The sequence below is a fragment of the Leptosomus discolor genome, chromosome 9 (assembly GCF_034619465.1).
Source record: "Leptosomus discolor isolate bLepDis1 chromosome 9, bLepDis1.hap2, whole genome shotgun sequence".
In the NCBI taxonomy this organism is placed as follows: domain Eukaryota; kingdom Metazoa; phylum Chordata; class Aves; order Leptosomiformes; family Leptosomidae; genus Leptosomus; species Leptosomus discolor.
Window position 1 is genome coordinate 18,162,435 of NC_141399.1, and position 23,703 is coordinate 18,186,137.

The 23,703-nt window shown below is 37.2% G+C and overlaps 1 protein-coding gene across 1 annotated transcript in view; it reads right to left on the reverse strand.

Moving 5' to 3' along the window:
• STIMATE (STIM activating enhancer) overlaps positions 1–23,703 on the reverse strand; it is a 33,165-nt gene that overhangs the window by 2,175 nt on the left and 7,287 nt on the right. The window contains exons 2-5 of the mRNA XM_086469836.1: positions 12,102–12,150; positions 9,476–9,571; positions 5,969–6,090; positions 601–713 (exon numbers count right to left, since the gene is read on the reverse strand). Coding sequence (XP_086325962.1) covers positions 601–713; positions 5,969–6,090; positions 9,476–9,571; positions 12,102–12,150 — 380 coding nt within the window. The remainder of the gene's footprint in view (positions 1–600; positions 714–5,968; positions 6,091–9,475; positions 9,572–12,101; positions 12,151–23,703) is intronic.

The window sequence follows — 23,703 nt, forward strand, 5'->3', positions numbered from 1 at the left end:
TTCAGATCATGGCAGCATATGCATATAACTGGATCAGTAAGCGCAATTGTTCATGTACTAGCTAATATTACAGAAATAATTCAAATGAACGAAAAAAAGGACAGCTTTGTAGAAAAAGAAAATACTTAGGACAGCTCATAAATTACCACAGATAAGTAAGTGGGGCTGGCAAGAAACTGTTCTCTGTCATTTTTGTTTACAGAAGTCTAAAGAGCTGCATTAGAATCCTCTTAAACATTTTAGAGCTGTGTGCTCCCCAGGAACACATTTTAAAGTTCCATCTTCAGGAAATTTAAACAGAGTTTTACAAAATACACAGTAGGGAGAAGACAGTTCCCAGAGTAGTCCAGAGCATATGATAGGGACTAACCAGTTTTAATGTGCTATAGCACCATGAATATTAAGTTGCACAGATTCTAGCAAAAAAAAATCTATCCAGTCATCAGCAACAGCTTCCCTAATCCACTGTGAATTACTAAAATTCTACAGCTTAGATTTACCAACAAGGTCAGGCAACAAAAATTCTTTAAAATACTACAGGAAGCAATACAACTTCCACCTGAAATACACTGGTCTATAAAAGGGTGTAAAAATACAAACCTCCTTCCACTGAGGTATAAGCAGCACTATAATGATGATGGTTTTCTCAAATGTCATAATCATTATGTACAGAGCACACTGGCCCACCCAAGCACTGCACCGCAGTGGGTCACCTGCAAGAAAGAAGAAAGCTTCAATATACACATGGGGTTGATTTTACTTCACAGTAAATGTTTTAGAAAAGTAGTAGAAGAGGCAGGGCAGCTATATCCTCTTAAAGTGTTGTCTCCAGTTTCCTTAGTGCTGCTCCTTCCCCTTCCTCAGCCTCACACCAACTTTCAAAAAATATCACTTAGAAACTGAATATAACAGGACTATCCGATTCAGCAGTGCCTGGTTATATGCTCACTGTTTTACATAATCTGATAAAAGCAAGACAGACATAGTTACACTACATTTGTTTCTCATAACATTGTTATTTTTGACCCTCTATCATGAAGTATTCAGTTTCTTAAAAGGGAAAACTTATCCAAGAGGAACATGGTTAAAATGCTCAAGTTTCAATTATATACTGCAGTTTATGGCTTCTGTTGTTAAAAAAAAGTTACAAAGGGGAAACAGCAGTAATTCAAAGTTGAGCAACTGTCATTCTTCTTAAGATACAAGGCCTGAATTAGATTTTTAGCAATTAATTTCTATACTCCACATTTTTATTAGTGTTCTCCAGTTTTCTTCATTAACTAACAAACATGAAGAAAATTAATCTAGATTCAGCTACAGACTTACACCATTGAAACTTTACCATTTTATGCTAAGCTCTTTTCCAATCTGTATTTAATTCCTAAAAGCAGACAGCTATAGCCATTTTGCATCTATTCCAAATCTGCCACATGAGATTCTGTATTTCCAAAAATTATCAAACTCTATAGTAAGACTGTTGTGCACTATCACCAATGAACGTTTTGCTCCATAACGTTTTTGTGGGGAGGGGCACTGTTTTTTTGTGTTTGTTTTTTTCTTCTTTTTTTTTTTTTTTTGGTACATGACTGAAATCAGAAGCTGTGTATATTAAATTCTACTTGAGGATTTTTGTGTGCCTTACTGCATCTACAAAACTATCTCAGCTCTAACTACAAGTTGGGAGAACAGGGATGCTGTCTGCTTTGAATTTACCAAGTCTTTTGAGTCTCCCAACAGCACCCTTGTAGAAAAGGGAGATATAGACACGATGGGTGGGTGTACAATTCTGACATAAGGGAAAAAAGCTTTCACAATGACAATGGTTAAACACTGGAGTAGGTTGTTCAAAGGGGTTCTTAAATCTCAAACCATGGATAAATTAGAAACTGGACTGGATCACACCCTGAACAACCTGCTTTAGCTTTTTAAGTTAACCCTGCTTTGAGCAAGAAGTTGGATTATATAACCTCTGGATACCCTTTCCAACCAAATTTTTTCTATCATTTTATAAACTATGCAATTCAAGGGAAAAAGAAGTAGTTAATAACATCACCACATCCCAAGAACATCTGGGACATCTATACATTCATAGATTCAGTACACAAACTCCAATTAGGACTTTAAAGTTAATGTTGAAGCCATAAAGCTCTAATTTAATTTCTAAAGTCTCTGACAGTCTCTCTTGAATTCTGCTTTTATACCTGTAATTTACAAGTTACATGTATAGAATAAAGTAGCAGATCAGTAGAAATCTTGTTACTTCAATAGAAGCGCACTAAGACGGAAACTGAAAAATTCTGAATCTTCAGCAGCGACGACTGTAGCAGCATTTTTTGAAAATGCTAGGCAATGAAAAACTAGTCTATACTAGTGTATACTACTTTCATCATCCACTTTGCGGAAGCATGTTTATAGACAGCTCTTGAACAAAATATCTGTGATTCCTCTATCCTGTAATTTCTCTGTTCTTCAGATCCTGAAAAATTTTCTTAAGAAAATGCCAACTCATAGAACCACTCCAAAATAAATTTTAAAAAGTTTTAAAGTAAGTGCTATCTACCCTATATGGCTATAAGGACAGTTGCTCTGCAAGTTGCGAACAAGGAGCTGGAAGTAAAAGATGCATCAAATACAACTTCTAAGCTTTGCCATCTGAGAAGCAAAGACAAGCAAAGAGACCACAGCACGATTTAGTTGCCAATAGAGTTCACTGTTGCCATTAGTCACCTGTTTTCTACCCAGAACAGCTAAAGTAGCTTAAGACAAGAAGGGAAGGAGAACGCAGGGAACATTCTTTTTGGTAGAGATCATGACTGCTTTTCTCCTCTTTACATTAACTCATTCTGCACTTCTATTAAAATCCATCTGCTGTTGTAAGGAATTTGAAAATACAAAACTGGAAATAGGAAGAGAAATCTAATAAACTTAAAAATTCTGACATAAAAAAATCCCCTGAGGGAGCATCATGCCACTTTGTTCGCAAATCAGCATGCAGTGCTATTCTGCTGTACAAACAGCAACCATTTATGAGTGCTGATATTTTCGTATCCATTCTTTCCTTGAGGCGTTTATGCTTAAAAATTATCCTCCATATAAAGAAGAGGCTTTTAAAACCAGCAGGACACTGCTATTTTTGTGACAGCTTCAAGTAATGAATCACCACGGATCAAGTAATAGAGCTAAGAAGGGAAATGAACTCACAGTGAGAATTAACTTGAGACAATTATCTAGACTCTAGAAACACAAACAACATCACTCAATCAGAAAAGACTTGGGGTTTTTTGTCTGTTTTTGTTTGTTTGTTTGTTTGGGAGGGGCCCCTCTTGTTTGTTTGCCCACACTTGCAAACAAACTGAAATCACTGATCTCCAAGCTGAGGACTTGACTTTTTTACTTCAGACAAAATGTCCCAAGTCTCTGATACCTTTCACTGAGCAGACACCTCACCACCCATGTATGCTAAACATTCACATTTAACTTCAAAATACTAAGTGTAAACACACTTGTGGCCCCACAGGACTGCATTTCAGTCCCCTCTTCTACTCTACTTAATTATTTTAAATAATCTTATGAAAAATAAGAGAAAAGTTTTCTTGGGGCCAAAGTGAAAAAATTTAAATAAAAACGTGATATGTAAAGGTTTTCACTTCAGAAACAACCATAGTACTTAACAGAAGAGGGCAGCAAACAATCCAATGCAACTTGACCTTTTTTGACAGATTCCTTACATAGGGTCTAACCTTACTGTGCAGCTATTACTAATAACTTTCCATCTGCCATCTAGTTCTCTTTGTATCAGAAGCCTCTCCCACATGATCAGTGGAAACACAGATTTACAATATGCTTTTTAATAGTCCTTACAATAGCTTGATTAAAAAAACAACACACTAAGGTCAGGACAGCACATCAATGAAGACACAGAAAAGAAAGTTAGTCACTAATTAAATGATCTGATACTGGAAAGAGCAACTAAGTAAAGAGGACTTACATAATTTCATACATCGCTTATACACACACAGAGAGAAGAAATACTCTATAAACAAGTTCAAGTATTTCAGTTCTCCTAACTCAAAATGACAATAACAGGTCAGTTGCAGATCACCTCCGCAGCACAAGTAACAAGTTCATTTGTTGATTTTAAGAGCTTATAACTAAAATAAAAACAGGTTCATTTTGGAAGTCAATAAAAGATGGAGACAAATTTCAGGAGAGTGAGTATACTCCCCACATCTTCCCATCCACTCAGACTGCTTATTGTTAAAAAGACATTAAAACGGGAGAGAACAGATTACACAGAATACCATCAGGAAGAAGTAAAATCTAGTATTAGATAGGATAACAAGTACATACCTATAATTGTAATAGATACACCAAGTTTTTTTGCTCAGAGTGGAAAGCCAATTTCATATGGGCTGAAAGCTGTTCAAACATCTTTGGCTTCAAGCCAAATCAACAATCAGAAAAAGGGACTTTAGGCAATAGATCTCAAAGCTTAGTCAGAAGATGTAGCTCAGCAATGTCTCAGCTCTTTCCTTGCCCTTTTCCCTTCCCTGGGCATTGATGCTTACCTAATCCCTTAGAGACCCAAGTCTGGGGACTGATCTGGAAGAACTATTTACTTTTCTACATATGGTGAATTTTCTGATGGTTTAGCTCTCTGAATCAGTTCCCTGAAGAGTCAGATGTGCACCAGTCCAAGGAAAAGAGTGGAAATATTGGACCATGGCATGTGGGAAAAAAAGCAGATAAACAGGATTGTGGCAGTGCTGATTTAACCAGCTTAAACAGTCAGAAACTGTACCCAAAGAGATACACATTAAATCTACATAAGTCTAACAAAATACCCTAATGATATAGGCAGTTATTTCTCCACTTATCTCTATTTTTAACCTCTGACACTAATTGTAAACTTTGCAAGCTTTTAAAGTACGTCAAACTTGGCAAGGGATTTATTTATTTATTTATTCTTACTTCTGTCAGCCACTTAGGATCATTAAAAAAAAAGAAAGCTACAAAACCAAAAAACCTACCAATACTAACTACGAAACTGCTAAGAAAGCTTTTACTTTGTTAGGCAAACATTATTTTAACTTTTTCTTTTTTTCAAACCATAAGGGTTTGTTTGTCTGTCTCACCGATGAAGAGCCATAGCTGTCTTATTAGGCAACCTCTCCCCCCACTGCTATCTCAAGGAGCTTCAAATGGAATTTTTAGCATCTATACAGAACTTCCATTCCCAGCCAGCCAGCTAAGCAATCTGAAAAGAATTGGTTGAACAGAATTATATATTGACGTTGAGTATGTATGATAGGCAGCTGCATCTGCAAATCCCCAATTTCTACAGATCTGTGGACCGGCTAATGTAATGGAAGATAAAACCCACAACTTCACGTGAAAGTGATTTTACTGGTCTGTCCCTTAGCCTGTATGAAAGACACATGTATTTTTCATCCATGATACCAGCCCTACGTGCAGCAGTGATCATTACTTGAGGACAAGCACAGGCCATCCTGCCGTTCTCTTCACTGAAGGTATGTGGCTGTTTACTTTAAAGAGGGCTGGCAGAACTCTCAGGCCGTATCTTTGGACAATGGCACGTGGTTCAATGAAAGCTTTAATAGGAAATAACCTTCCAGCTATCATTTATTTAGAAGTGTTTCAGAGTAAATTTATGATGCTGTTATTTTTTCCATGAGATTAGCCAATATCGTAATTTGTTCAATCACTCCCCCCCCCACCAAAAAGCAGTTGTTCCAAACTCACTAAACGCTTAGAGACTTGTTGAGCTTTCTAAGATAGAAGGTGCATGCTGAGATACAGAACTTAAAAAAAATCCTCATGACAAGTGAAATATTAAAATGACCACTATAATGATTGTATAATGATTTTAAGATGAGTTAACCACTACCTGAAATATTCTGAGATTCTATCCTGAAAATCATTTCAGTGCAAAACCAGAAACATTTACCATATTCACCAAAGCGAAGGGTCTCCCACTGCTGCCATTCCACAATGCTGCTGACTGCACGTATACCAATGTAGATTAACAGCATTCCTAATGTGGCATCTAACAAGAAGTTAATAAGGTACCTGAAAGGAAAAATGTGAAACACAACAAGGAGCAAGGGTCCACTTTCTACAAGTTCAGTGTATTTTAACACCATGACTGATAAAAAAAAAATAAAATCTGTATATACATAGAGAAGCCAGAGTACTGTGAATTATCATTTATCAACTTCTGTAATTACATAGTTAGAGCAAAATTTAAATAGTTTTTAGATGAGTCTCAATATTTTGTTTCTGTCCTTGAAGTTAAGCTCCAACTTCTATTGTCATGAACTCCAGTGTGCGCATGTGCATACTCTATATAAACTCCAACAGCCATTTTCCTTCTTTAAATTAAAACCAGATTTCCTTTCTACCATTGCTCGGTTCATTCTGCAAGGAAAACCTGTATTTGAATAAAATAAAGGGAATAAAAAGAGAAGTTCTCTTAAAGACATCTCAAGGAATTTGAAGGTAAAAAACAGAACCCAAAACACATTCATTCCAAGGGTGAAAGGCACTGCAACTGCACCTTTTCTTGCTCAAGGGAGCCCCCTCCCAGCCTCAACAAGGAGCAATGAGCAGTGGAATACCATGCCTAGAGAGTACAGTCACTATCTAGGACAAATTTCAACTCACTTAGTGTGAGGAAGAAAAGTTATTTACTTTCTTGCACTTCAGTTCTTGTCCAATAAACATTTGAAATATTCAGGAACAAGAAAAAACCAAACCAAACCACCCCTCAATGGACACACTACTGCTGCAATACTACCTTTATCATTTCAAGAAGGGCTTCTGCAATCTTACTTATGCTTCAAGAAACTAGAGATTACTGTGGGTTTCAAATTAATTCTTAGGTTCATTAAAGGCAGCTGAAATTCAGAGCATCTTGGTTTATTTACTACCACCAATTTTAGCTGAACAACACAGCAGCTGAGAAAGAGCCAGCTATAAGACACATAGTAAATCCCTGTTACTGAGATTCTTATTTGTTAATTCCAAATACCTAAGGGACAAAACAGTATCAGAAAGTGGAAAGCAAAGACAGAATATGTCCATTCAAAACGGTAAAGGAGGAGCTGTTCTGACTCTCAAAATCCCATTCGAGAGCAGCTCAAAAATAAAAATGAAGGGGACATGCCTTGCTTCTGCCAAGACTTGCCCATGAACTTTCTAAAGAATAGTTCTTTTCTAGGAGTTGTGTGTCAAATCGGAGTTTTAATCAACTTTGTACTACACAAACATTAAAATCAAGGTCTAGTGTTCGGCAGAGGAAACTCCGCAATTACAAGTCTACACAAGTCATTTTAAGGCCACAAGGGGCTGCTGTAAGTCTATCGTAGGAAGGCAGCCATCAGGAGCCGGGAGAAGAGATGTGCCAACACCTATTTCACATCAAATTAGAGCTCACAGTAGCAGGCCAAATATGCCTGATATATCCAAGCACATCAGGCTCACTACATGTGGGCAGCACACCCATTCTGTGATGCACTGCACTAACCTTGCTCACACGCAACCAGTGCACCAGCACAAACAACAAAAGTTGCTGCCACTATCAGATCACTGCATTTGGCTGACAGTTCAGCAAGTAAAAGGCTGGGGTTCATACAGAATGGTATGAGTTGGAAGGGACCTCTGGAGATCATCTAGTCCGAACTTCCCGGTGCACCACATACAGCCAGCTGAGTACCCTACACTACAGAAGAGTGCTGTTTGCTTTTTCTATTTAAAATTCCTTGAACAACCACCCATCTGTCAAGGCGTTTTAACAGATGTTTTATCAGCTTTGATATTATCACACACCTGCCTGAATTACAGCACTACATTCCCAAACTATCAAATGGCAACTTCCAGTTGTAGTTCTTTCCAAGCTTTGAACCACAATGTTCTCTAAAACTACGTTTTCTGGGTTTGTTCTGAAAATAACCCACAAACTACAAAACAGGAATGAACAGAAAACCATCCATGTTTGAATTTGCTGAGTAAAATTATTATTATTTAAAGTCAGACAGAAACATTGCTTTTACTCACTAATTTTGACTCACTTGCACACTTAAGATACATTATTCCCAAGAAAGGACAAGTGTCTTTGGTTAATACTACATGCTGTTTTTTCTGCTAACAAGGAGGACCTGCACCCTCGTCTGAGAAATTATACAGCTTCATGTTGTAATTTTTGTTATCCTGAGAACAGTGAATAACAGTTCTCTCCCTCGCGCTCTTGTTTTGTGTCATGCTACACTTCCATGAAAAGTGGTATTTGAGAATAAATTTACATAGAGTATATTAAAACAGGTAGAAGAGAATGCACATGTTAACGAACCTTTTATTTTGAAAACTCAGTACACAGCACAAATTTATTTTTAATTTTAAGATACTGTAATAATCTACTGAGCTTTAGCTTTAAACACTGACAATTTTAGACACGCTCCGGTTAGCTTACTTGAATATATACTTTAATGTACGTGCTGGGAAGAAAAAAGCATGTTTTACTTGCACATTCATAGCATGTAGGAACACAAAAGAAACTGAGGAGGAATAAGGGAAAAAAACATGCTTGTGAAGCAACACAAGCATGTTCCTCAAGCTGTGTAGCTCCTTTGTTTACCAAAGGGCAACAGCGAGCAGATGCCATTGAAGGAACTGGTTTGGTTTTAAAGGGCAAATTACTAGGCTTTTAAAAGTAATTTCACAGCGTCTATTACCAGGAATGTGTAAGCTTCTTTGAGCATGAGCCCTATCAAGAACAAACTCAAACAATTACCACTTGCTTCAGGAGCTCCTGTAAAGAGCCTGATGGGGTCTTAGTCATAAAATCTTCAGGTTTAATACACTGCAGTGAAATGCTTATCTACTTAGTCACACTGCTCCAAGCGTGACATTGCAAAATTAATTTTTGTACTAACTGCCTGGGTACTGAGCAAGATTTCCTGCTTTTAACAAAATGAAAATAATACTGCAGTAGCTAATGTAGGCTTTAAAAGAAAATACAAGCATGAATGAGTTTTGCTAAATATCCCTGAAAGCAACCTGACTTTATATGAAAGCCTTGCTGCAGTGAACAGTGCAATTGGAGGTCAGTGCACACAAGTTTATATTCATTTCCTTTGGTCCCTAGCACCTCCTTCAGTAAACAACCTCATATTACAATGCATCCTAAGTCCTCATTCATTGGCTGGAGAGGGAGAAGTACTAAGAGTTTACCCTCAGTCTATCTATGTACAGCCCAGAAGAAGCTTTCCCAGGTCCTGCCAGCCATGAACAAAAAGATCCTTGATTAACTAAGCTCAAACCACAGGTTTTTGAAAGTGACTGACTTTTACCAGGAAAATTGGTTTCTCAGGTCTATCTGCATCATTGTCCACATAAACTATCAAACTCAACTGCAGAACTTCCATAAAGACCAATTATTCTGAAATTAAACACTCACAGTGAACAAGGGTCTTCTTCTGTAAGGTCTGATAAATAGACATTTGCGAAGTGGATGAACAACATCCCTATGGCTTGCTTGGAAGTATCTAAAAACCTGTATGAAGTAAAACCACACAAAACTGTTTACAACACAGACACTACAAATTTATTTTAATTAAAATTCCATCTCAATTATTCATTTTTTCTTCAAATGAGGACAACAGAATGATAAAGTGTCATGGTATTTAGACTATTTAGCAATGTTTCATTTTAAATTCTGCCCCTTTTTCTTCTTGAATGTTGCTAACAACAAACCAAATTATACTAATTTGAAACCTTACCACTGTAAATTTAAAGTCTAGGGAATATCCTCTTGGTATCATATGCATTATCCAAGAGCTAATCCTCACTAAATCTAGCCAAGTCTTTAATAACCTCCTGTAAACAAAGAGTATCCTAGCCTCACTAGATGTTTCAGTCCTTTTATGTTTATGCATTTTTAGGAATATCATGGTACAGACAAAAATAAAGTCCTTTTATGTTTATGCATTTTTAGGAATATCATGGTACAGACAAAAATAAAATCCTTTTATGTTTATGCATTTTTAGGAATATCATGGTACAGACAAAAATAAAATCCTTTTATGTTTATGCATTTTTAGGAATATCATGGTACAGACAAAAATAAAATCCTTTTATGTTTATGCATTTTTAGGAATATCATGGTACAGACAAAAATAAAATCCTTTTATGTTTATGCATTTTTAGGAATATCATGGTACAGACAAAAATAAAATCCTTTTATGTTTATGCATTTTTAGGAATATCATGGTACAGACAAAAATAAAATCCTTTTATGTTTATGCATTTTTAGGAATATCATGGTACAGACAAAAATAAAATCCTTTTATGTTTATGCATTTTTAGGAATATCATGGTACAGACAAAAATAAAATCCTTTTATGTTTATGCATTTTTAGGAATATCATGGTACAGACAAAAATAAAATCCTTTTATGTTTATGCATTTTTAGGAATATCATGGTACAGACAAAAATAAAATCCTTTTATGTTTATGCATTTTTAGGAATATCATGGTACAGACAAAAATAAAATCCTTTTATGTTTATGCATTTTTAGGAATATCATGGTACAGACAAAAATAAAATCCTTTTATGTTTATGCATTTTTAGGAATATCATGGTACAGACAAAAATAAAATCCTTTTATGTTTATGCATTTTTAGGAATATCATGGTACAGACAAAAATAAAATCCTCATCATGTGCTTGTTGGTGTACAATTATTAGCTGGCTAATGTCCTTTATCTACATAGTATTTTGCTAAAAAGCCAACATATTTTTCACCTGAAAGCATGAAGTGGTCTTACTGAATTTTATCTGCAGTACAACAGCTTACACCATACTGCAAAAGAATTACAATCTTGAAAGCATTATCTCCAAAGCAGATGACAGAGTTAGAGAGAAAATAGTTTGCTGCTTACAGGGAAAATACAAAAAAAACACTTAGGTACTGACTTAGTATTGACTCCAGCCCTTACCAATTTTTTTATCATCATCCTTTGCACAGAAACAAAACTTCCAGTGGATGTATTATTAAAAGTTAAATATAGAAATCACGTCAAAAGTATTCTGTAGGCAAGAGTGTGTTCTTTACACAGACCAACACCCATTTTGCCGGTTGTTTCCATGTCTAAAAAGATTCAAACACCCCAACAGATCCAAACAATATTTTATGCCTGAATTCATCGCCCCTCCCTGATAACTGTGTGTTAAACTTTATTCTCTTGCATTCATTGCACGACATAGACAGTAGAGTGTTGGAGATGAGGCAGGAAGCCAGCGAGTTACTCCTCTAGTCAGTACACCATACTGTAAGTAACAATACCCAAGTCCCAGAACAAGATTCTTTGCTTAAATAAGGGCTATCACAACACTTCTCAGAATTTTAGGCTGAGGTACAGACTGCAGTACACAAAGATCTTATATTTATTTTTTTAATAAAATAAAGGTCAGGATTAGTTTTGAAAAGCAACATCTTATGAGATGAGATGAATTTAAACCGCTGAAGTCTTCAACAAATTTACACCAGTCTCAAAACTAGTACAGGTTATATTAGCATTGCTACAATCCAGCAACTTTTAATAAGCAATAAAAACAAACATACTTTTTATACCTTGTATTCTTTTATGGCTTATGTATTTGTATCTTTGACCATACTGGTTTCTATCTTATCTGTAGTAGGATAGCTACAGAACATGGGATATTTTAGGCCCGGCTGAGAGCTTCTTGTAAGCTTATGTAAGTTTGTAGATGTTCAGATGCGTTTTAGGGCAACTGTAACTTTCCATCTTCAGAAGAAAGCACAACTTGAAGCTTTATGTCTAAATGCACATGTTTGTAGAGATTCCTGCAAGTGTTTTTAGTAAGAAAGAACTAGCAAGGGAACACAGAGAAGACAACTTTTTGTTGACTTATATATTCTGGTAACTTTTCTTTTTCCTTACTGTCAGTCACCAATTTCTTGTCATCACTTTTTTTAATCCCCATATGTAAACAATCATTCCTTCAACTTCTAACACACACAAGAAACAAAAAATTTAAGAATAAAGCATGCAGAAACATACCATATCCTCCAGGGACGTCTTTCATGCTTTGGTTCTCTGAAGCGTTTTACTAAGAAGAAGAAGAAAAAAAAACTGTAATTGAAGACAATCAGCAACTCCCAAAGCACCAGAAATACAGAAAAGTGAAAGCATATCATCTTGCAGAAACATTACATTCTTTGATAAATTCAACTGTATTTCACTTTATCAATCTCTAAGGATACGTTTTAAAAGAAACTGGCTCCCTTCCGTCACCTTCCAAGTTCCTACAGATCCATCGTCTGACTGCCAATACACCTCACATGAAAACGTAATCTATTACCGACCACCACTTCACTGGCCTCAGCTTTTATGACCGCCCATCCAGAAAATTTAATTTCTGATAGGAAAGCAGGTATTAGAAAAAGCCATTTCTTTTGCTCATTGGAGACCAAAAGTCAAATTGGAAAGTATTTTTGCAATACAGGGGCAATCTGTAATATCAGAAATAAATCAAGTGAATTAGTAACAGAACAAATACATTCTCTGACAAAGTATATTTATTTTATATATGACAAATAAGACTTTTGTGGCTAAACTGAATTGCAAAAGGAAAGCAGGACAGATCTTTTAGTCAGATAATCCTTTCACAAAAAGGATGATACTTGTTAACATATTAAAAACTCAAAAAAATTAATGTCAACTATATGAAGTCAAAAAATAGATAAATTTTATTATTTCAATCTTGATACAGTTTATAATACAAATTGTTTGGGTATCTGATAGAAAGCTCCTCTCACACCCTGCCTAGCTACTCCTAGGCCCATCCCAGGTCCATCTGCACAAGCCCAGAGGAGCAGAAGCCCAAAGGCAGATGGGGGAACACAAATTACAGACCCAGAGGAAGGGACGGCTGTCCCAGGACAGACTCAGTCACACCAGCCAGGGATGATGCCACCCTGGGAAGCCAGCTCCGGAGCACCTTTGGGAGGGAGGTGGTCAGTGCATCAGGGTATGGGACAGGTATGGGATGCAGGGGAAGAGTGTTTTGGGACTGCATAAGAATTACTATGGGTAGTTTAGGGGAAGAACCAAAGGCAGGGAAAGGGAAGGATCTGGAGGACTCATGGAGGAACGAGTGTGGGAAAACAGAGGGACAAAGGGATAAAAACAGTTGCTCACACTTGAACAATGGTTGGTCCATACACTTGTACTGTCTGATCTGCCGTTTGTCCTACCTTCTTCACAAATTCCATGTCTAACTCTTTCTGGGCAAGAAAACCTTTTTCCCTACTGGGAATACATATTCAGCCCTGCCATGGGTCGGACCTGGGGCAGGGAGCTGTGGCAGCCTTGTCTCTGCCAGATCTGGCCTAATGCTGTAACAGATTTACCTTCTGTTACGGCTGCAAGATACTAATTCCTTATATATTCTAAAGACAGCCCAAAGAAAACAGGGCAATGGAAAACCTTTCCACTAAGGATGGGTTTTATATATGGGTTTTACTTCCCTCTTCTGTCCAAGGTTCAGTATCACTCACCAGCTCCTTCAGCATAAGCCTTGAAAAATAATTATTTAGGCTTCTATTTCAGAAATTCTCTCTTAAAAATAAAGAAAAGAAAAGAATTTTTTTAAGCCCCGATTCCCTTCCTCCCCTTCAACTTGCATAGATTCTGTCTTAAAAGGCACAAACCATAGCAGGTATAGGTCATGCAAAATATCAACAAGTATTTTAACCTGCTTCTCCAGGTATAGAAGTTATGCTTACCTAGCTTACAAGCCTTTAAAAGACATTTTGGTTTATGAACCAATCACAACTTTTTCACAAGTAAGGCAATTTTCCCTGAAGCCAACCGTCCTCATACAATACAGCATAATATAATTACCCAAATGCCTTAAAATATCTAAATAAATAAATAAAAATTCACCTCCAAGGTGGAGGAGCAGTATTTGCAGGAAGCACCAAGCTGACAACTTGCCATTTTACTGTCAGTCACTGCTGCTGACAGCAGCGAGATAAACTGTGTTTCACCCCCCATGTAATACAACCACTAGAAATTTAAAAATGACATGAGGAAAAGACCATACATTTACACCAAGGATAAAGTTGTAATAGCAACATTTGCCAGCAGTTTCCTCTGTGAACAGCATGCCATAAATATAAAACTTCTGTTAAAAATGAACAACACCCAGCTAAGTTAACCAGTTTGATGTTTATGACAAGTCCTCCCCAGACATGCTATGGATTACTTTAATTAGCATCACTTTTGCACAACGACAGGAAGCCACAAACTATCACAATATAAACCCAAGAAACGGAAGTTTCAACTTACTATGGAATTTGTGCAAGATGCTTTTCTGCAGACAAAATAGAAATTAAACTGGTAAGACTTGGGGGGGGGGGGGGGGGGGGGGGGCCCAGCCGTGGAATTCCAAGCTTTTGTCCATTATTATTATTAATGATTACTTATAGTTTTACTACTGCTTTGTCTATTATTTCCAAGCTTTTGTCCATTATTATTATTAATGATTACTTATAGTTTTACTACTGCTTTGTCTATTATTTCCAAGCTTTTGTCCATTATTAATATGAAGAAGTTGTATAAGCCTGTGGATCAATTTCTTTCTCTAAAGTATTCACCAAAAAATTGTTTTGGAAGAGGATATTCAAAACCAATTTGACTAACACCATTTCAAATTTTATCCATACTGAGAAAAAGACTTCAGAAGATCTGTCTTTCTCTGGCCAAGTTTGAAAACATAACAGTTCATTTGAGTTAATATTAAACAGCAGAATTAACTTTGAAAGCCTCTACAGGTGTCTTTTGGGAATGTACTAAATGGCTGATCACACCACAAACTTCTACTCCCCCCCTGCAACTGAAATGAGACAACCTGTTTAAATGCTTTAGGAGTTGTTACGTGATGACTATGTACCTGTACACTTGAAGGCCCAGCAGATCCATATGAAACAGGGTTGTTTTCTCAGCCTAGCTTCTTGCAGCAATATGTCTGAGAACATCAGGTATTTCTGACATACACAGATATTGCCAGGTATTTTCCTACATACCCTGACGCAGTACCAGGTTACGCTGCCTACCTGGCACAACAGACTATCACATCAGAGTGGTTCAAGTTGAGAGCAATTTAACTTCTCCCCCAGCAAGGGAGTGTGTTTGCTGTATGGCCATAAACAGCTGGGGCCTTCCCAGTAAGTAAATCGAGCAAAAAACCAACAGGCTGTAAACAACCACACTGGTAAGCTCAGGGTCCACAGCACATTTGCTATTAATAAACTGATTTTGCAACCAAAAGCCAGTACGTTTTTTAAATAAAGATTCATCAAATTGGGGAAGGGAAAGCAATTCTTCCACCTGCCCTCCCCCAAAATATGTCACGATTGTAGAGGCTTTCAGCCCCACTCACAGCTTCTCTTGGCAGTCTGCATTGTCCCAGTGTAAACTCAGAGACGTGCTCTGGTGCGTGTCAGCTGACAGATGGATCTCAATCTGCCAGCTTCTCACTGTGAGGAGGTGGGATCACTCCATATGCTTCAATTCGGAGCGTTAGGCTCGCACTAGCAAGAATTCACTATATTTAATATTAATTAACTAATAATGTTCAGAATTTCATGCTGAATTATAAATGAAGAAAGAAGTGCTGCTTGTTTGCACATTCAATGACAGAATTTTTCAGGAAAGGAAATAAAAACGCTTCTGCCAACAAGCATGTGAGGTGCCAGATGGACAGATAATAGATAAGCATATAAGGCAGAGTATTGCTAATGCAAAATTCAAGTTCATTATATTGTCTTCCCGTTTCATTGAAATTCTAGGAATAATTAATAACAGAGTATTGTGGAAGGGTTTGTAACAGTTACTTTAACACAGGAGTTTTGCAGTCAGTATTCCAGAAAACCAAAGATTCATAGGGAAGAACAAAGGCCGTATATAAGAACAGAGACAAGAAATAAAAGTAAAACCTCTCTGAAGTGTCAATATGAAAAGTAACACTTGAATCTATACTTGGAATTCAGCCTTTCCTCCTCTTCCTCCTTCACCATCTCAAAAAGTCACACGAGAAATATTTTGCTGATGTGAAGTAACTTCAACATGCATTTAAGAACTCCCAAGTTTCCAGATGGCTGTTCTTGTGGCACCACAAAACTGGCCCAACTCAAACATCTGAAGTGTTTCTACATAACATGGAATCATAGAATCAGTTTGGTTGGAAAAGACCTTAAAGATCATCAAGTCCAACCATTATCCTAACACTACCATGCCCACTACTAAACCATGTCCCTAAGCACCATATCTATACGCCTTTTGAACACCATGTATTGCATTTCTTAGACACATGTTCTGGCAGTTCACAATTAAGAATCTTTCTGATACCAGTCAAGAGCTAAGAAGACTTCCCTAACTCATTAATTCAAAACTCAAAAGAAGGAAAATAAACTAAAGAATATTCAACATGTTCGATGTCCTCTGCAGCTGTACTACACCACCACCACTCTTCTGAGAATTAGGAATTTCACCTTTATTTCCAGTGCTTCTTAAAACTCTTTCAAAAATAGGTCAAAGACAGCATGTGACAAAATGTTTTGTTTCATAAACCTCCTACACATTTCTGTCATCAGACCTCAGCAAAGCAACAGCTGAGCTAGACAAACATCAGAAAAAAAAACCCAAACCACAGAAGGAGGAAAAGTTAGTGAAGATCACATTCGCACATTGCACATGCAAACCTGCTCACGTGCATAGGCAGTTTCAGCGAGGATATAATCAGACCCTTCTCAGAGATGCACAGGCAACGGGCAGGAAAACAGCCACAAGCTGCAGCCAGGGAAATTCCAGCATGACAGAAGTAAAAAATTTCCAATGAGAGCAGAGAAACTCTGCAACAAGTTGCCTAGACAGGGTGCAGTGATTTCAGTCTCATAGACCTTGAAAATTCATTTGGACAATGCTCCGAGCAAGGACATAGGCTGGCCCTGCTCTGAGCAGGAGGTGGGAGCAGGTGTCTCCAACAAAACATTGGCCTGTAAGTCTAAAAATCATCTTTCTGTGATATGATGCTTAAGAGCTCCAAGATTCGTGCCAATTACCAAAGGATCAAAGTACGGCTAACTAATAACCACACAGACACGCACACATGCACAGAATTTAACAGTGAGAAATCTGCTGCAGTTGGAGGTTCCATACAGTGTTGTATCACAACAGTGCTGAATCTCCTCTAGCAGGCTGGCTTTGCTGGGCTTCCTGAATAACAGGTTGAAACCAGACAGATCCTCCAACATAGCCCTCAGTGCAAAACTGTTGTGATCTGCAGGGTTACCTTGATATTAACTTACATCATTTCCAACATTCACGACAAGTATTAAAGTTTCTGGTAGAAGGCTGTTTTGCTAACTATGTATAGAGGAACAGCTGAAGAGTTAAACCAAGCATCAGCATCCAAACTCAGAATCACATGCAGAATTTCATACGGCCACTCTCAGACAACTGAACTATTTTCAGAACATTTGGTTATCAGGAGAACATACGCACCATAAATTTGATCCTGCAATTTCTAACCCTGTAAAAAACTTATAACATCAACTACATATGCAGGTCAGATTTCAATTTAAAATTCTGTTCAGGAAGACCGTCAGAAACACTGTTCTGCTTGTTAGTATCAACACTTTTCCCACAACAGTGGGAACCATGTCTGCTATGAATAAGCACATACACACTAATAATTCCTGAAAATTCATATCATCACAGAATGACAATTATCAGTGAATTTTATGTTACCTGTTATAATATCTTTATCATACATTTGAACTTACCTCCCTTTCCCACTAAAGCAAACCTTTTAAGAGGCTTGTCTTGCAGCTTCACTTTATCCACCCCATTATTTTCTTGGTAGCAGCAAAGAGGGAATAAGAAATTACAGATTTCCCCAAAACAGAAATTTTCCTTTTTAAATTAACTTTGCAAGAAACAACATGCCTAATGAGAATGGGCTAAAACAATGCCTTACAAGAAGGTACGCAAGCATGTAAACCACCTATCACTTGATTGCGAAAAGCTTTTGTGACACTTAGGAGGTCAGCATCTCCCTATATTCACAGTTTAAAAATACCAGGAGCACAGGGGTGTGTGCATGTGTGTGTATGTGTTTAAAGAGAAGTAATAAATGTGATTGCAAAAAAGATCAAAAGAACTCACGTTTTTGGCTTGCTGCTCATTTCTCCAGGAAAAAAAAAAAAAAAGCACTATGTTCTTGGTAATTCAGTTTTGGCCCTACTGCAATTCTTCCTTCTCTTCCTATGCCCCACTAACTACAACTGGGATGCTCAAATACAAGATACCCTGAAAGTCTGCTGCTTACTCCCCTACACAAGAATCCCAAAATTCTTCATTATATTTTTGCTTAATGACTTAGACTTGTCAACACTCTTGGACACCAATTATACTAAAGCAGAAATTATACTGGACTAGAGCAACTTATTTCCAGCTACATCCAGTGATATAGATAGATGTATTGGAGAAAGATACCAGGAACCATGGTTTCTTCATGATGAAGAAAGTTATAGAATAACTCAAAGAAAAATTTTGTTCTAGATATTAAAGACTGACATACTATGAAATGTATGAGCTCATCAGCTTTGCTCCCCTGCAAATAAGATTTTTAATACTTCTCTAAGACAGAAAACAGTATTAGCCTTGCAAGTACCCAACCTTTTCTTAATTCCACTGTACCCTTGGCCTCAATGGTTCTGTGCAATTAAGAACTTGTCCATTAAAAACAGTCACCCAGGGAGAAACTTTATAGAAACACCAGACACAACAAAGCTTAATGACCCAGCTAGTTAGTTATTCAGGGACATCGTAAGACTGATTCAGTGTCTGGACAGCCATGTGGTACCTGCAAAACTGCAGCTCTTGGATCCCAGTCTCTCTGTTCCAATAGCAGCAGTCAGAATAACATGGTGGCTAGAGTTTTTAGACAGCAAAAACTCTGCAATAGTTAAATGGTTGGTCTGGCACTGTTGTTAGAGCAGAGAACAAGGGACTTTGTTTTACTGCAAATTTAATACGCTAGTGCCGAGCATCAGCCAAGCCCAGCTATCTCATGACCAGTGCTCTTTTGTCTCCACACAAATGACATAAGATGAAGAAAAATGATGTGCCAACACTGGATTTCACATAGTTTATAAAACGGGCAGCAGTGCTTGCTGGATAAACACTGGAGAATTACAGTTACTGGAAATTACCTCTGTAAAAACATTTACTTCCTACCTGCTTCCACACCCAGCTAAAAACCTACCTGTAAATTTTGTCCCTATACAGGTTCTGTGATAGCTAATGGAATGGCTATCACAAAGTGAAGCTTCCCTTCAAAGTGCAAGGGAAGAGAGGACAAATCAGTAACAGGAAAAAAAAAATACTACCACCTGAGATTGGAATAAAACAGACAACGTTGTTTCTTCAGGAAGGGCAGCCAAATGCATTACATGAGGTTGCTGAGCTTCTCATTCCTAATGTGTAAATATTTTAAGCTCAAAAAAATTTTTCCAAATGCTTAGCTTGTAAAGATTGGCTGGGGGGAGACAAAAATAAGTCATATTACCTGTCGCATACAACTCAGTCTAAGACAATTTCACCAAGGCTGATCTCATGCATACTGGTAACACATGATAGCGTGGTTCTAACAGAAGCATTAACTTTGCTGTCAATAAAGGAAACAAATGTGTCTTCATAGAACATGCACCCCAAGCGTATCACATCAATAGCAATTGTAACTGAGGTTTGGTTTGGGGTTTTTTTTGTTTTGTTTTGTTTTTAAAAGGTAAAACTTACTTTTGAAATAGCTAAACTAACTCAGCAGACAAAGAATTAGACACAAGTTCTCACTCTCAATTGCCAACCTATTTGCCATATCCCCTGAGAGTGTAGCACTTTAGGAGGCAGAAAATGCACGTAACATGCACTATGTAAACAAAAGTTGTCAGCCCTTTCCTTCCCGAAAGACATGCCAACACTACAACACTACTAAATTAGAGGGTTGCAACTAACTGCTTTAAGAACTCTAAGGTAAACAGCACAAGCAGCTTAGGAAGTATTTATCCAAATATTAAAGATTTACTCTCAGAGAGAGGCATTTGTTATCTTTGCATTTAGCATGTGCAGCGCTGTTCGGTCAAGGTGTGCCCTATTTGAAAGGCCATAATAAATCCATTTCTCAGCACTTTCAGAGATAGAAGCATACACTAATCTGTTTCTTCAACAGGTACAAGATAGTTAAAACAAAGCAAACCTAAGCCTCCAGTACTAAAAGTGCCTGTAAGGTTGGCTTTAGAAGTTTAATACACAGCCCTCTTGCAACCACTTTTATGCTCTGAACCAGGTGTTACTAAACAACAAAGTAGGTTGCTATAGAAACAGACAGCCCATTTCTACCATACACTTACTGAGAGCTGAAAAATAGTCTGCTCTGTTCAAGTGGATTCTTTTTTTTTTACCATTAAAAATAAGAATCATTTGGGAAAAATGAATTATTTAGTAAAAACCAAACAGAATCAATCCACACTAATGTGCACTAAGCAGCAATTTATGATTCACAACACCATTTTCATGCACAGCATTCACAAGATCACTCAATAATACATGAAGCTTTCCTAATGTTATTAGTATGACAACAGATATCAATGAACTTTAAGTCATTCACGACGGTTGTTTTAAACCAGCCCTAGCGAACTGACAGAATGGACAAAGCACAGCTACAAACTCACTCATTCATTAAAATATTAAGCCAGTAACTGTAGCAGTTTCAAAAGCAGAAAGCAAACCCAAAATACAAGTTCAGATATACACAAAACAAATGTAAAAGGAAAACTGTCTTCTTGTTTGTAGAAAATGATAAATAGCAAATATATTAAATCAAAGAGGCCAAAGGTAGACACACACTATGTATTTAGAGTCCATTTAAATTCTAAGTAGCTTTGCTTACCAGATTCATTCTTCCTAGGCTGCTGAAACTATAGAAGCATTAAATTGCAAGCACAACACATTTCACATAACGCCAACTGTTTTAAAAAGAACAAAAGATACACAACCTACTTTCATATATTCTCTTTACATACAATCAAGTATGACAAGAGGAGAGTCAGCAGATAATTATGCAGACTTCTTTGACATAACATATCTAAACAACTAGGTATTCACTGCATAAATCAAATTTCTGATGAAAACATGTAATACTTTCCATGTGCATGAGCATTCTTTTTAATGATAAAGCTTCAAAACTTCCTAACATTTGTGTAAGTTTCATAAGCTTCACAACACCAAAACCTAATGCCAGCACTAAAACCATACTGCCATAAGAAAGCTCAAGTTTTTAAGATCAGGTGGAGAAGGGTGGGGTTTTTCCCCCCTCATTTAATTATAAAGCTCCTTAGGCTATTTAATCTTCTAACATTACAACTACGTTGCAAAGAAAGCATTAAAACCTATGTGTGTAAACTAGCATACACTGCTAGTCACACCATCTACCTCAGAACAAGAAAGGTATGCTGTCAGGTGAGCCAGCACATCTTAATCACTACAAGAGGAGGAATGGTTGGTCTTAGAATCTGGGGTAGCCAAAAATGTGACAGAAGTTAAGACAACCAAAGTCAAAACATTTCAAACTACAAAAATTAAAAAACCCTAGCAACATCTAGAGAAAAAAAACCCATCACGAACAACAGAAAAAACAAGTTTAATACCTTCCTTGGGATGACTTTTCCCTACTCCAGCTCGGCATTCGTGTGAACTAACTTACACCTGGTACTACAAATCTCAATCATGAATGCCAGCTATGAGGAACTTGAACTGTGAATTCATTTTAGCACATTTTCATCCTCAACATTGATTACATATGACAACATATGTACAAGGTTATTACAACAAATATGTATCAAAAGTGCGGTTCAGGGTCAGTGGTAGAAAAACAGGTCTTCAGTATCTTCAGCAACAGTGCAAACAAGTTTAACTATTCCTGACTAAACCCCAAAACTTCACCACTATCCCACGCCACCTGAAAAGGCAGTCTCATGCAGGCTCCAAGCTTACATTCAGTCTGCCAGTGAGATTTAACATACTAAGTTTCGTAGGCAATACATTTCGCTGTGATCAAGACATCTTTGAGAATGCAAAGCATTTCCTACCAGCAGGCATGAGAAAGCAGACCTGATTTTTCATTTCATCGACAAAATCCACACAGACTAGACCTTGTTAAGTACCAGTTTAAGAATGCAAACTTCATTAACCATGAAATTAATATCACTGCAGAACATAAAAAACACAGTGTGTATTTGCACAAATCAGCTCTTTACAAATTTAATTATAAAACACTAGTCAAGAACACATTTATTATGCTGTTTACAGTTAAACAACAGCCTAGCTAAGAGTCCAGAAGCTAGTGCTAATTAAACACAGCTTCAGAGTTTCTCGATAATTTATCATTTTAATAGTTTACAGATGTCAACATAACTTACAATTTTTCCTAAACATTTCATAATGTGAATGGCATGCGTAATTATACTTAGAACAATCTTATTATCTGGAGTACAATTATATCCAGCAATCAGCTGAGTAATAAGAAAATGTAGTACATTCTGAGCCAATGTGACAAAGAAGGGCGTCAGACAACTGTTAATGAAAAGTGCAACTTACTTACAGGTTATTTGTCTAAATAGTCACCTTTTTTTTTTCCCCTTAACTTCTACTGGCATGGCATTTCAAGAATAGTTGCTGCATTTAGTGACACTAAAATACTAATGACCTGACATGATCAGGACATTAAGCCACCTAATAAAATGCTGTTATAGTCTATATCCAACAAAGAATCAAACACCTTGCAAGCAGTTTTAATAAAAAAAAAAAAAAACAACAAGGAGAATTTAGCTTAAGCAGGACTGAATATTATGAAAACATTTCTCCTATGGTCAGTAAATGCAAAGACACACACCTAACCATGCTACAAAAGACGACCGATCTTGTTTTCAAAACAGGAAACCATTCCAAAACTGTTATTCCTAAACTCTTTTCAGGTTATTTGCTTCACTTGAAGGATCAGCTGAGCAGTTCCCAACGCTATTATTACTTGCTTTTCTACAACCTGAAATTTGTCAGCAAGATTTGTCTTTTTCTGGAGAGCTCACAATGGACAGGATTTATCCCAACTAGGTATTCCATATATTAAAGAGTATTACAATAATAGCATAGCAAAAGAAAGCAATTCACTTAGCTAATTTACCCATGTGGTTGCATTTTTTCATTCCTCCTACATCTTGCAGCGCATCTCTCATTTTTGTCTCAAATGCTGATGAGGCTGTCACAGAGACACCGGAAGGACCAGTGATGTACTTAAACAAGAAGCAGCCATGTAACATGGAAGAAGTGGTACCTTGCCATCTGGGGATAACAACACACTTGATCATTGTAAGGTGTAATTTACTCAGCCGTGACCTCACAGAGCTTTTCTGTGTCCTGCAGCCACAAGCAGACACTTAACCTGCAGGGTAACAGCTCCTGTAGCCCACTAAGCTACGGGTCATTACCTGTTACCAGGGGTTGGGCCCGAAGGAGCAAGAGGACAAACCACCTTCCCTCT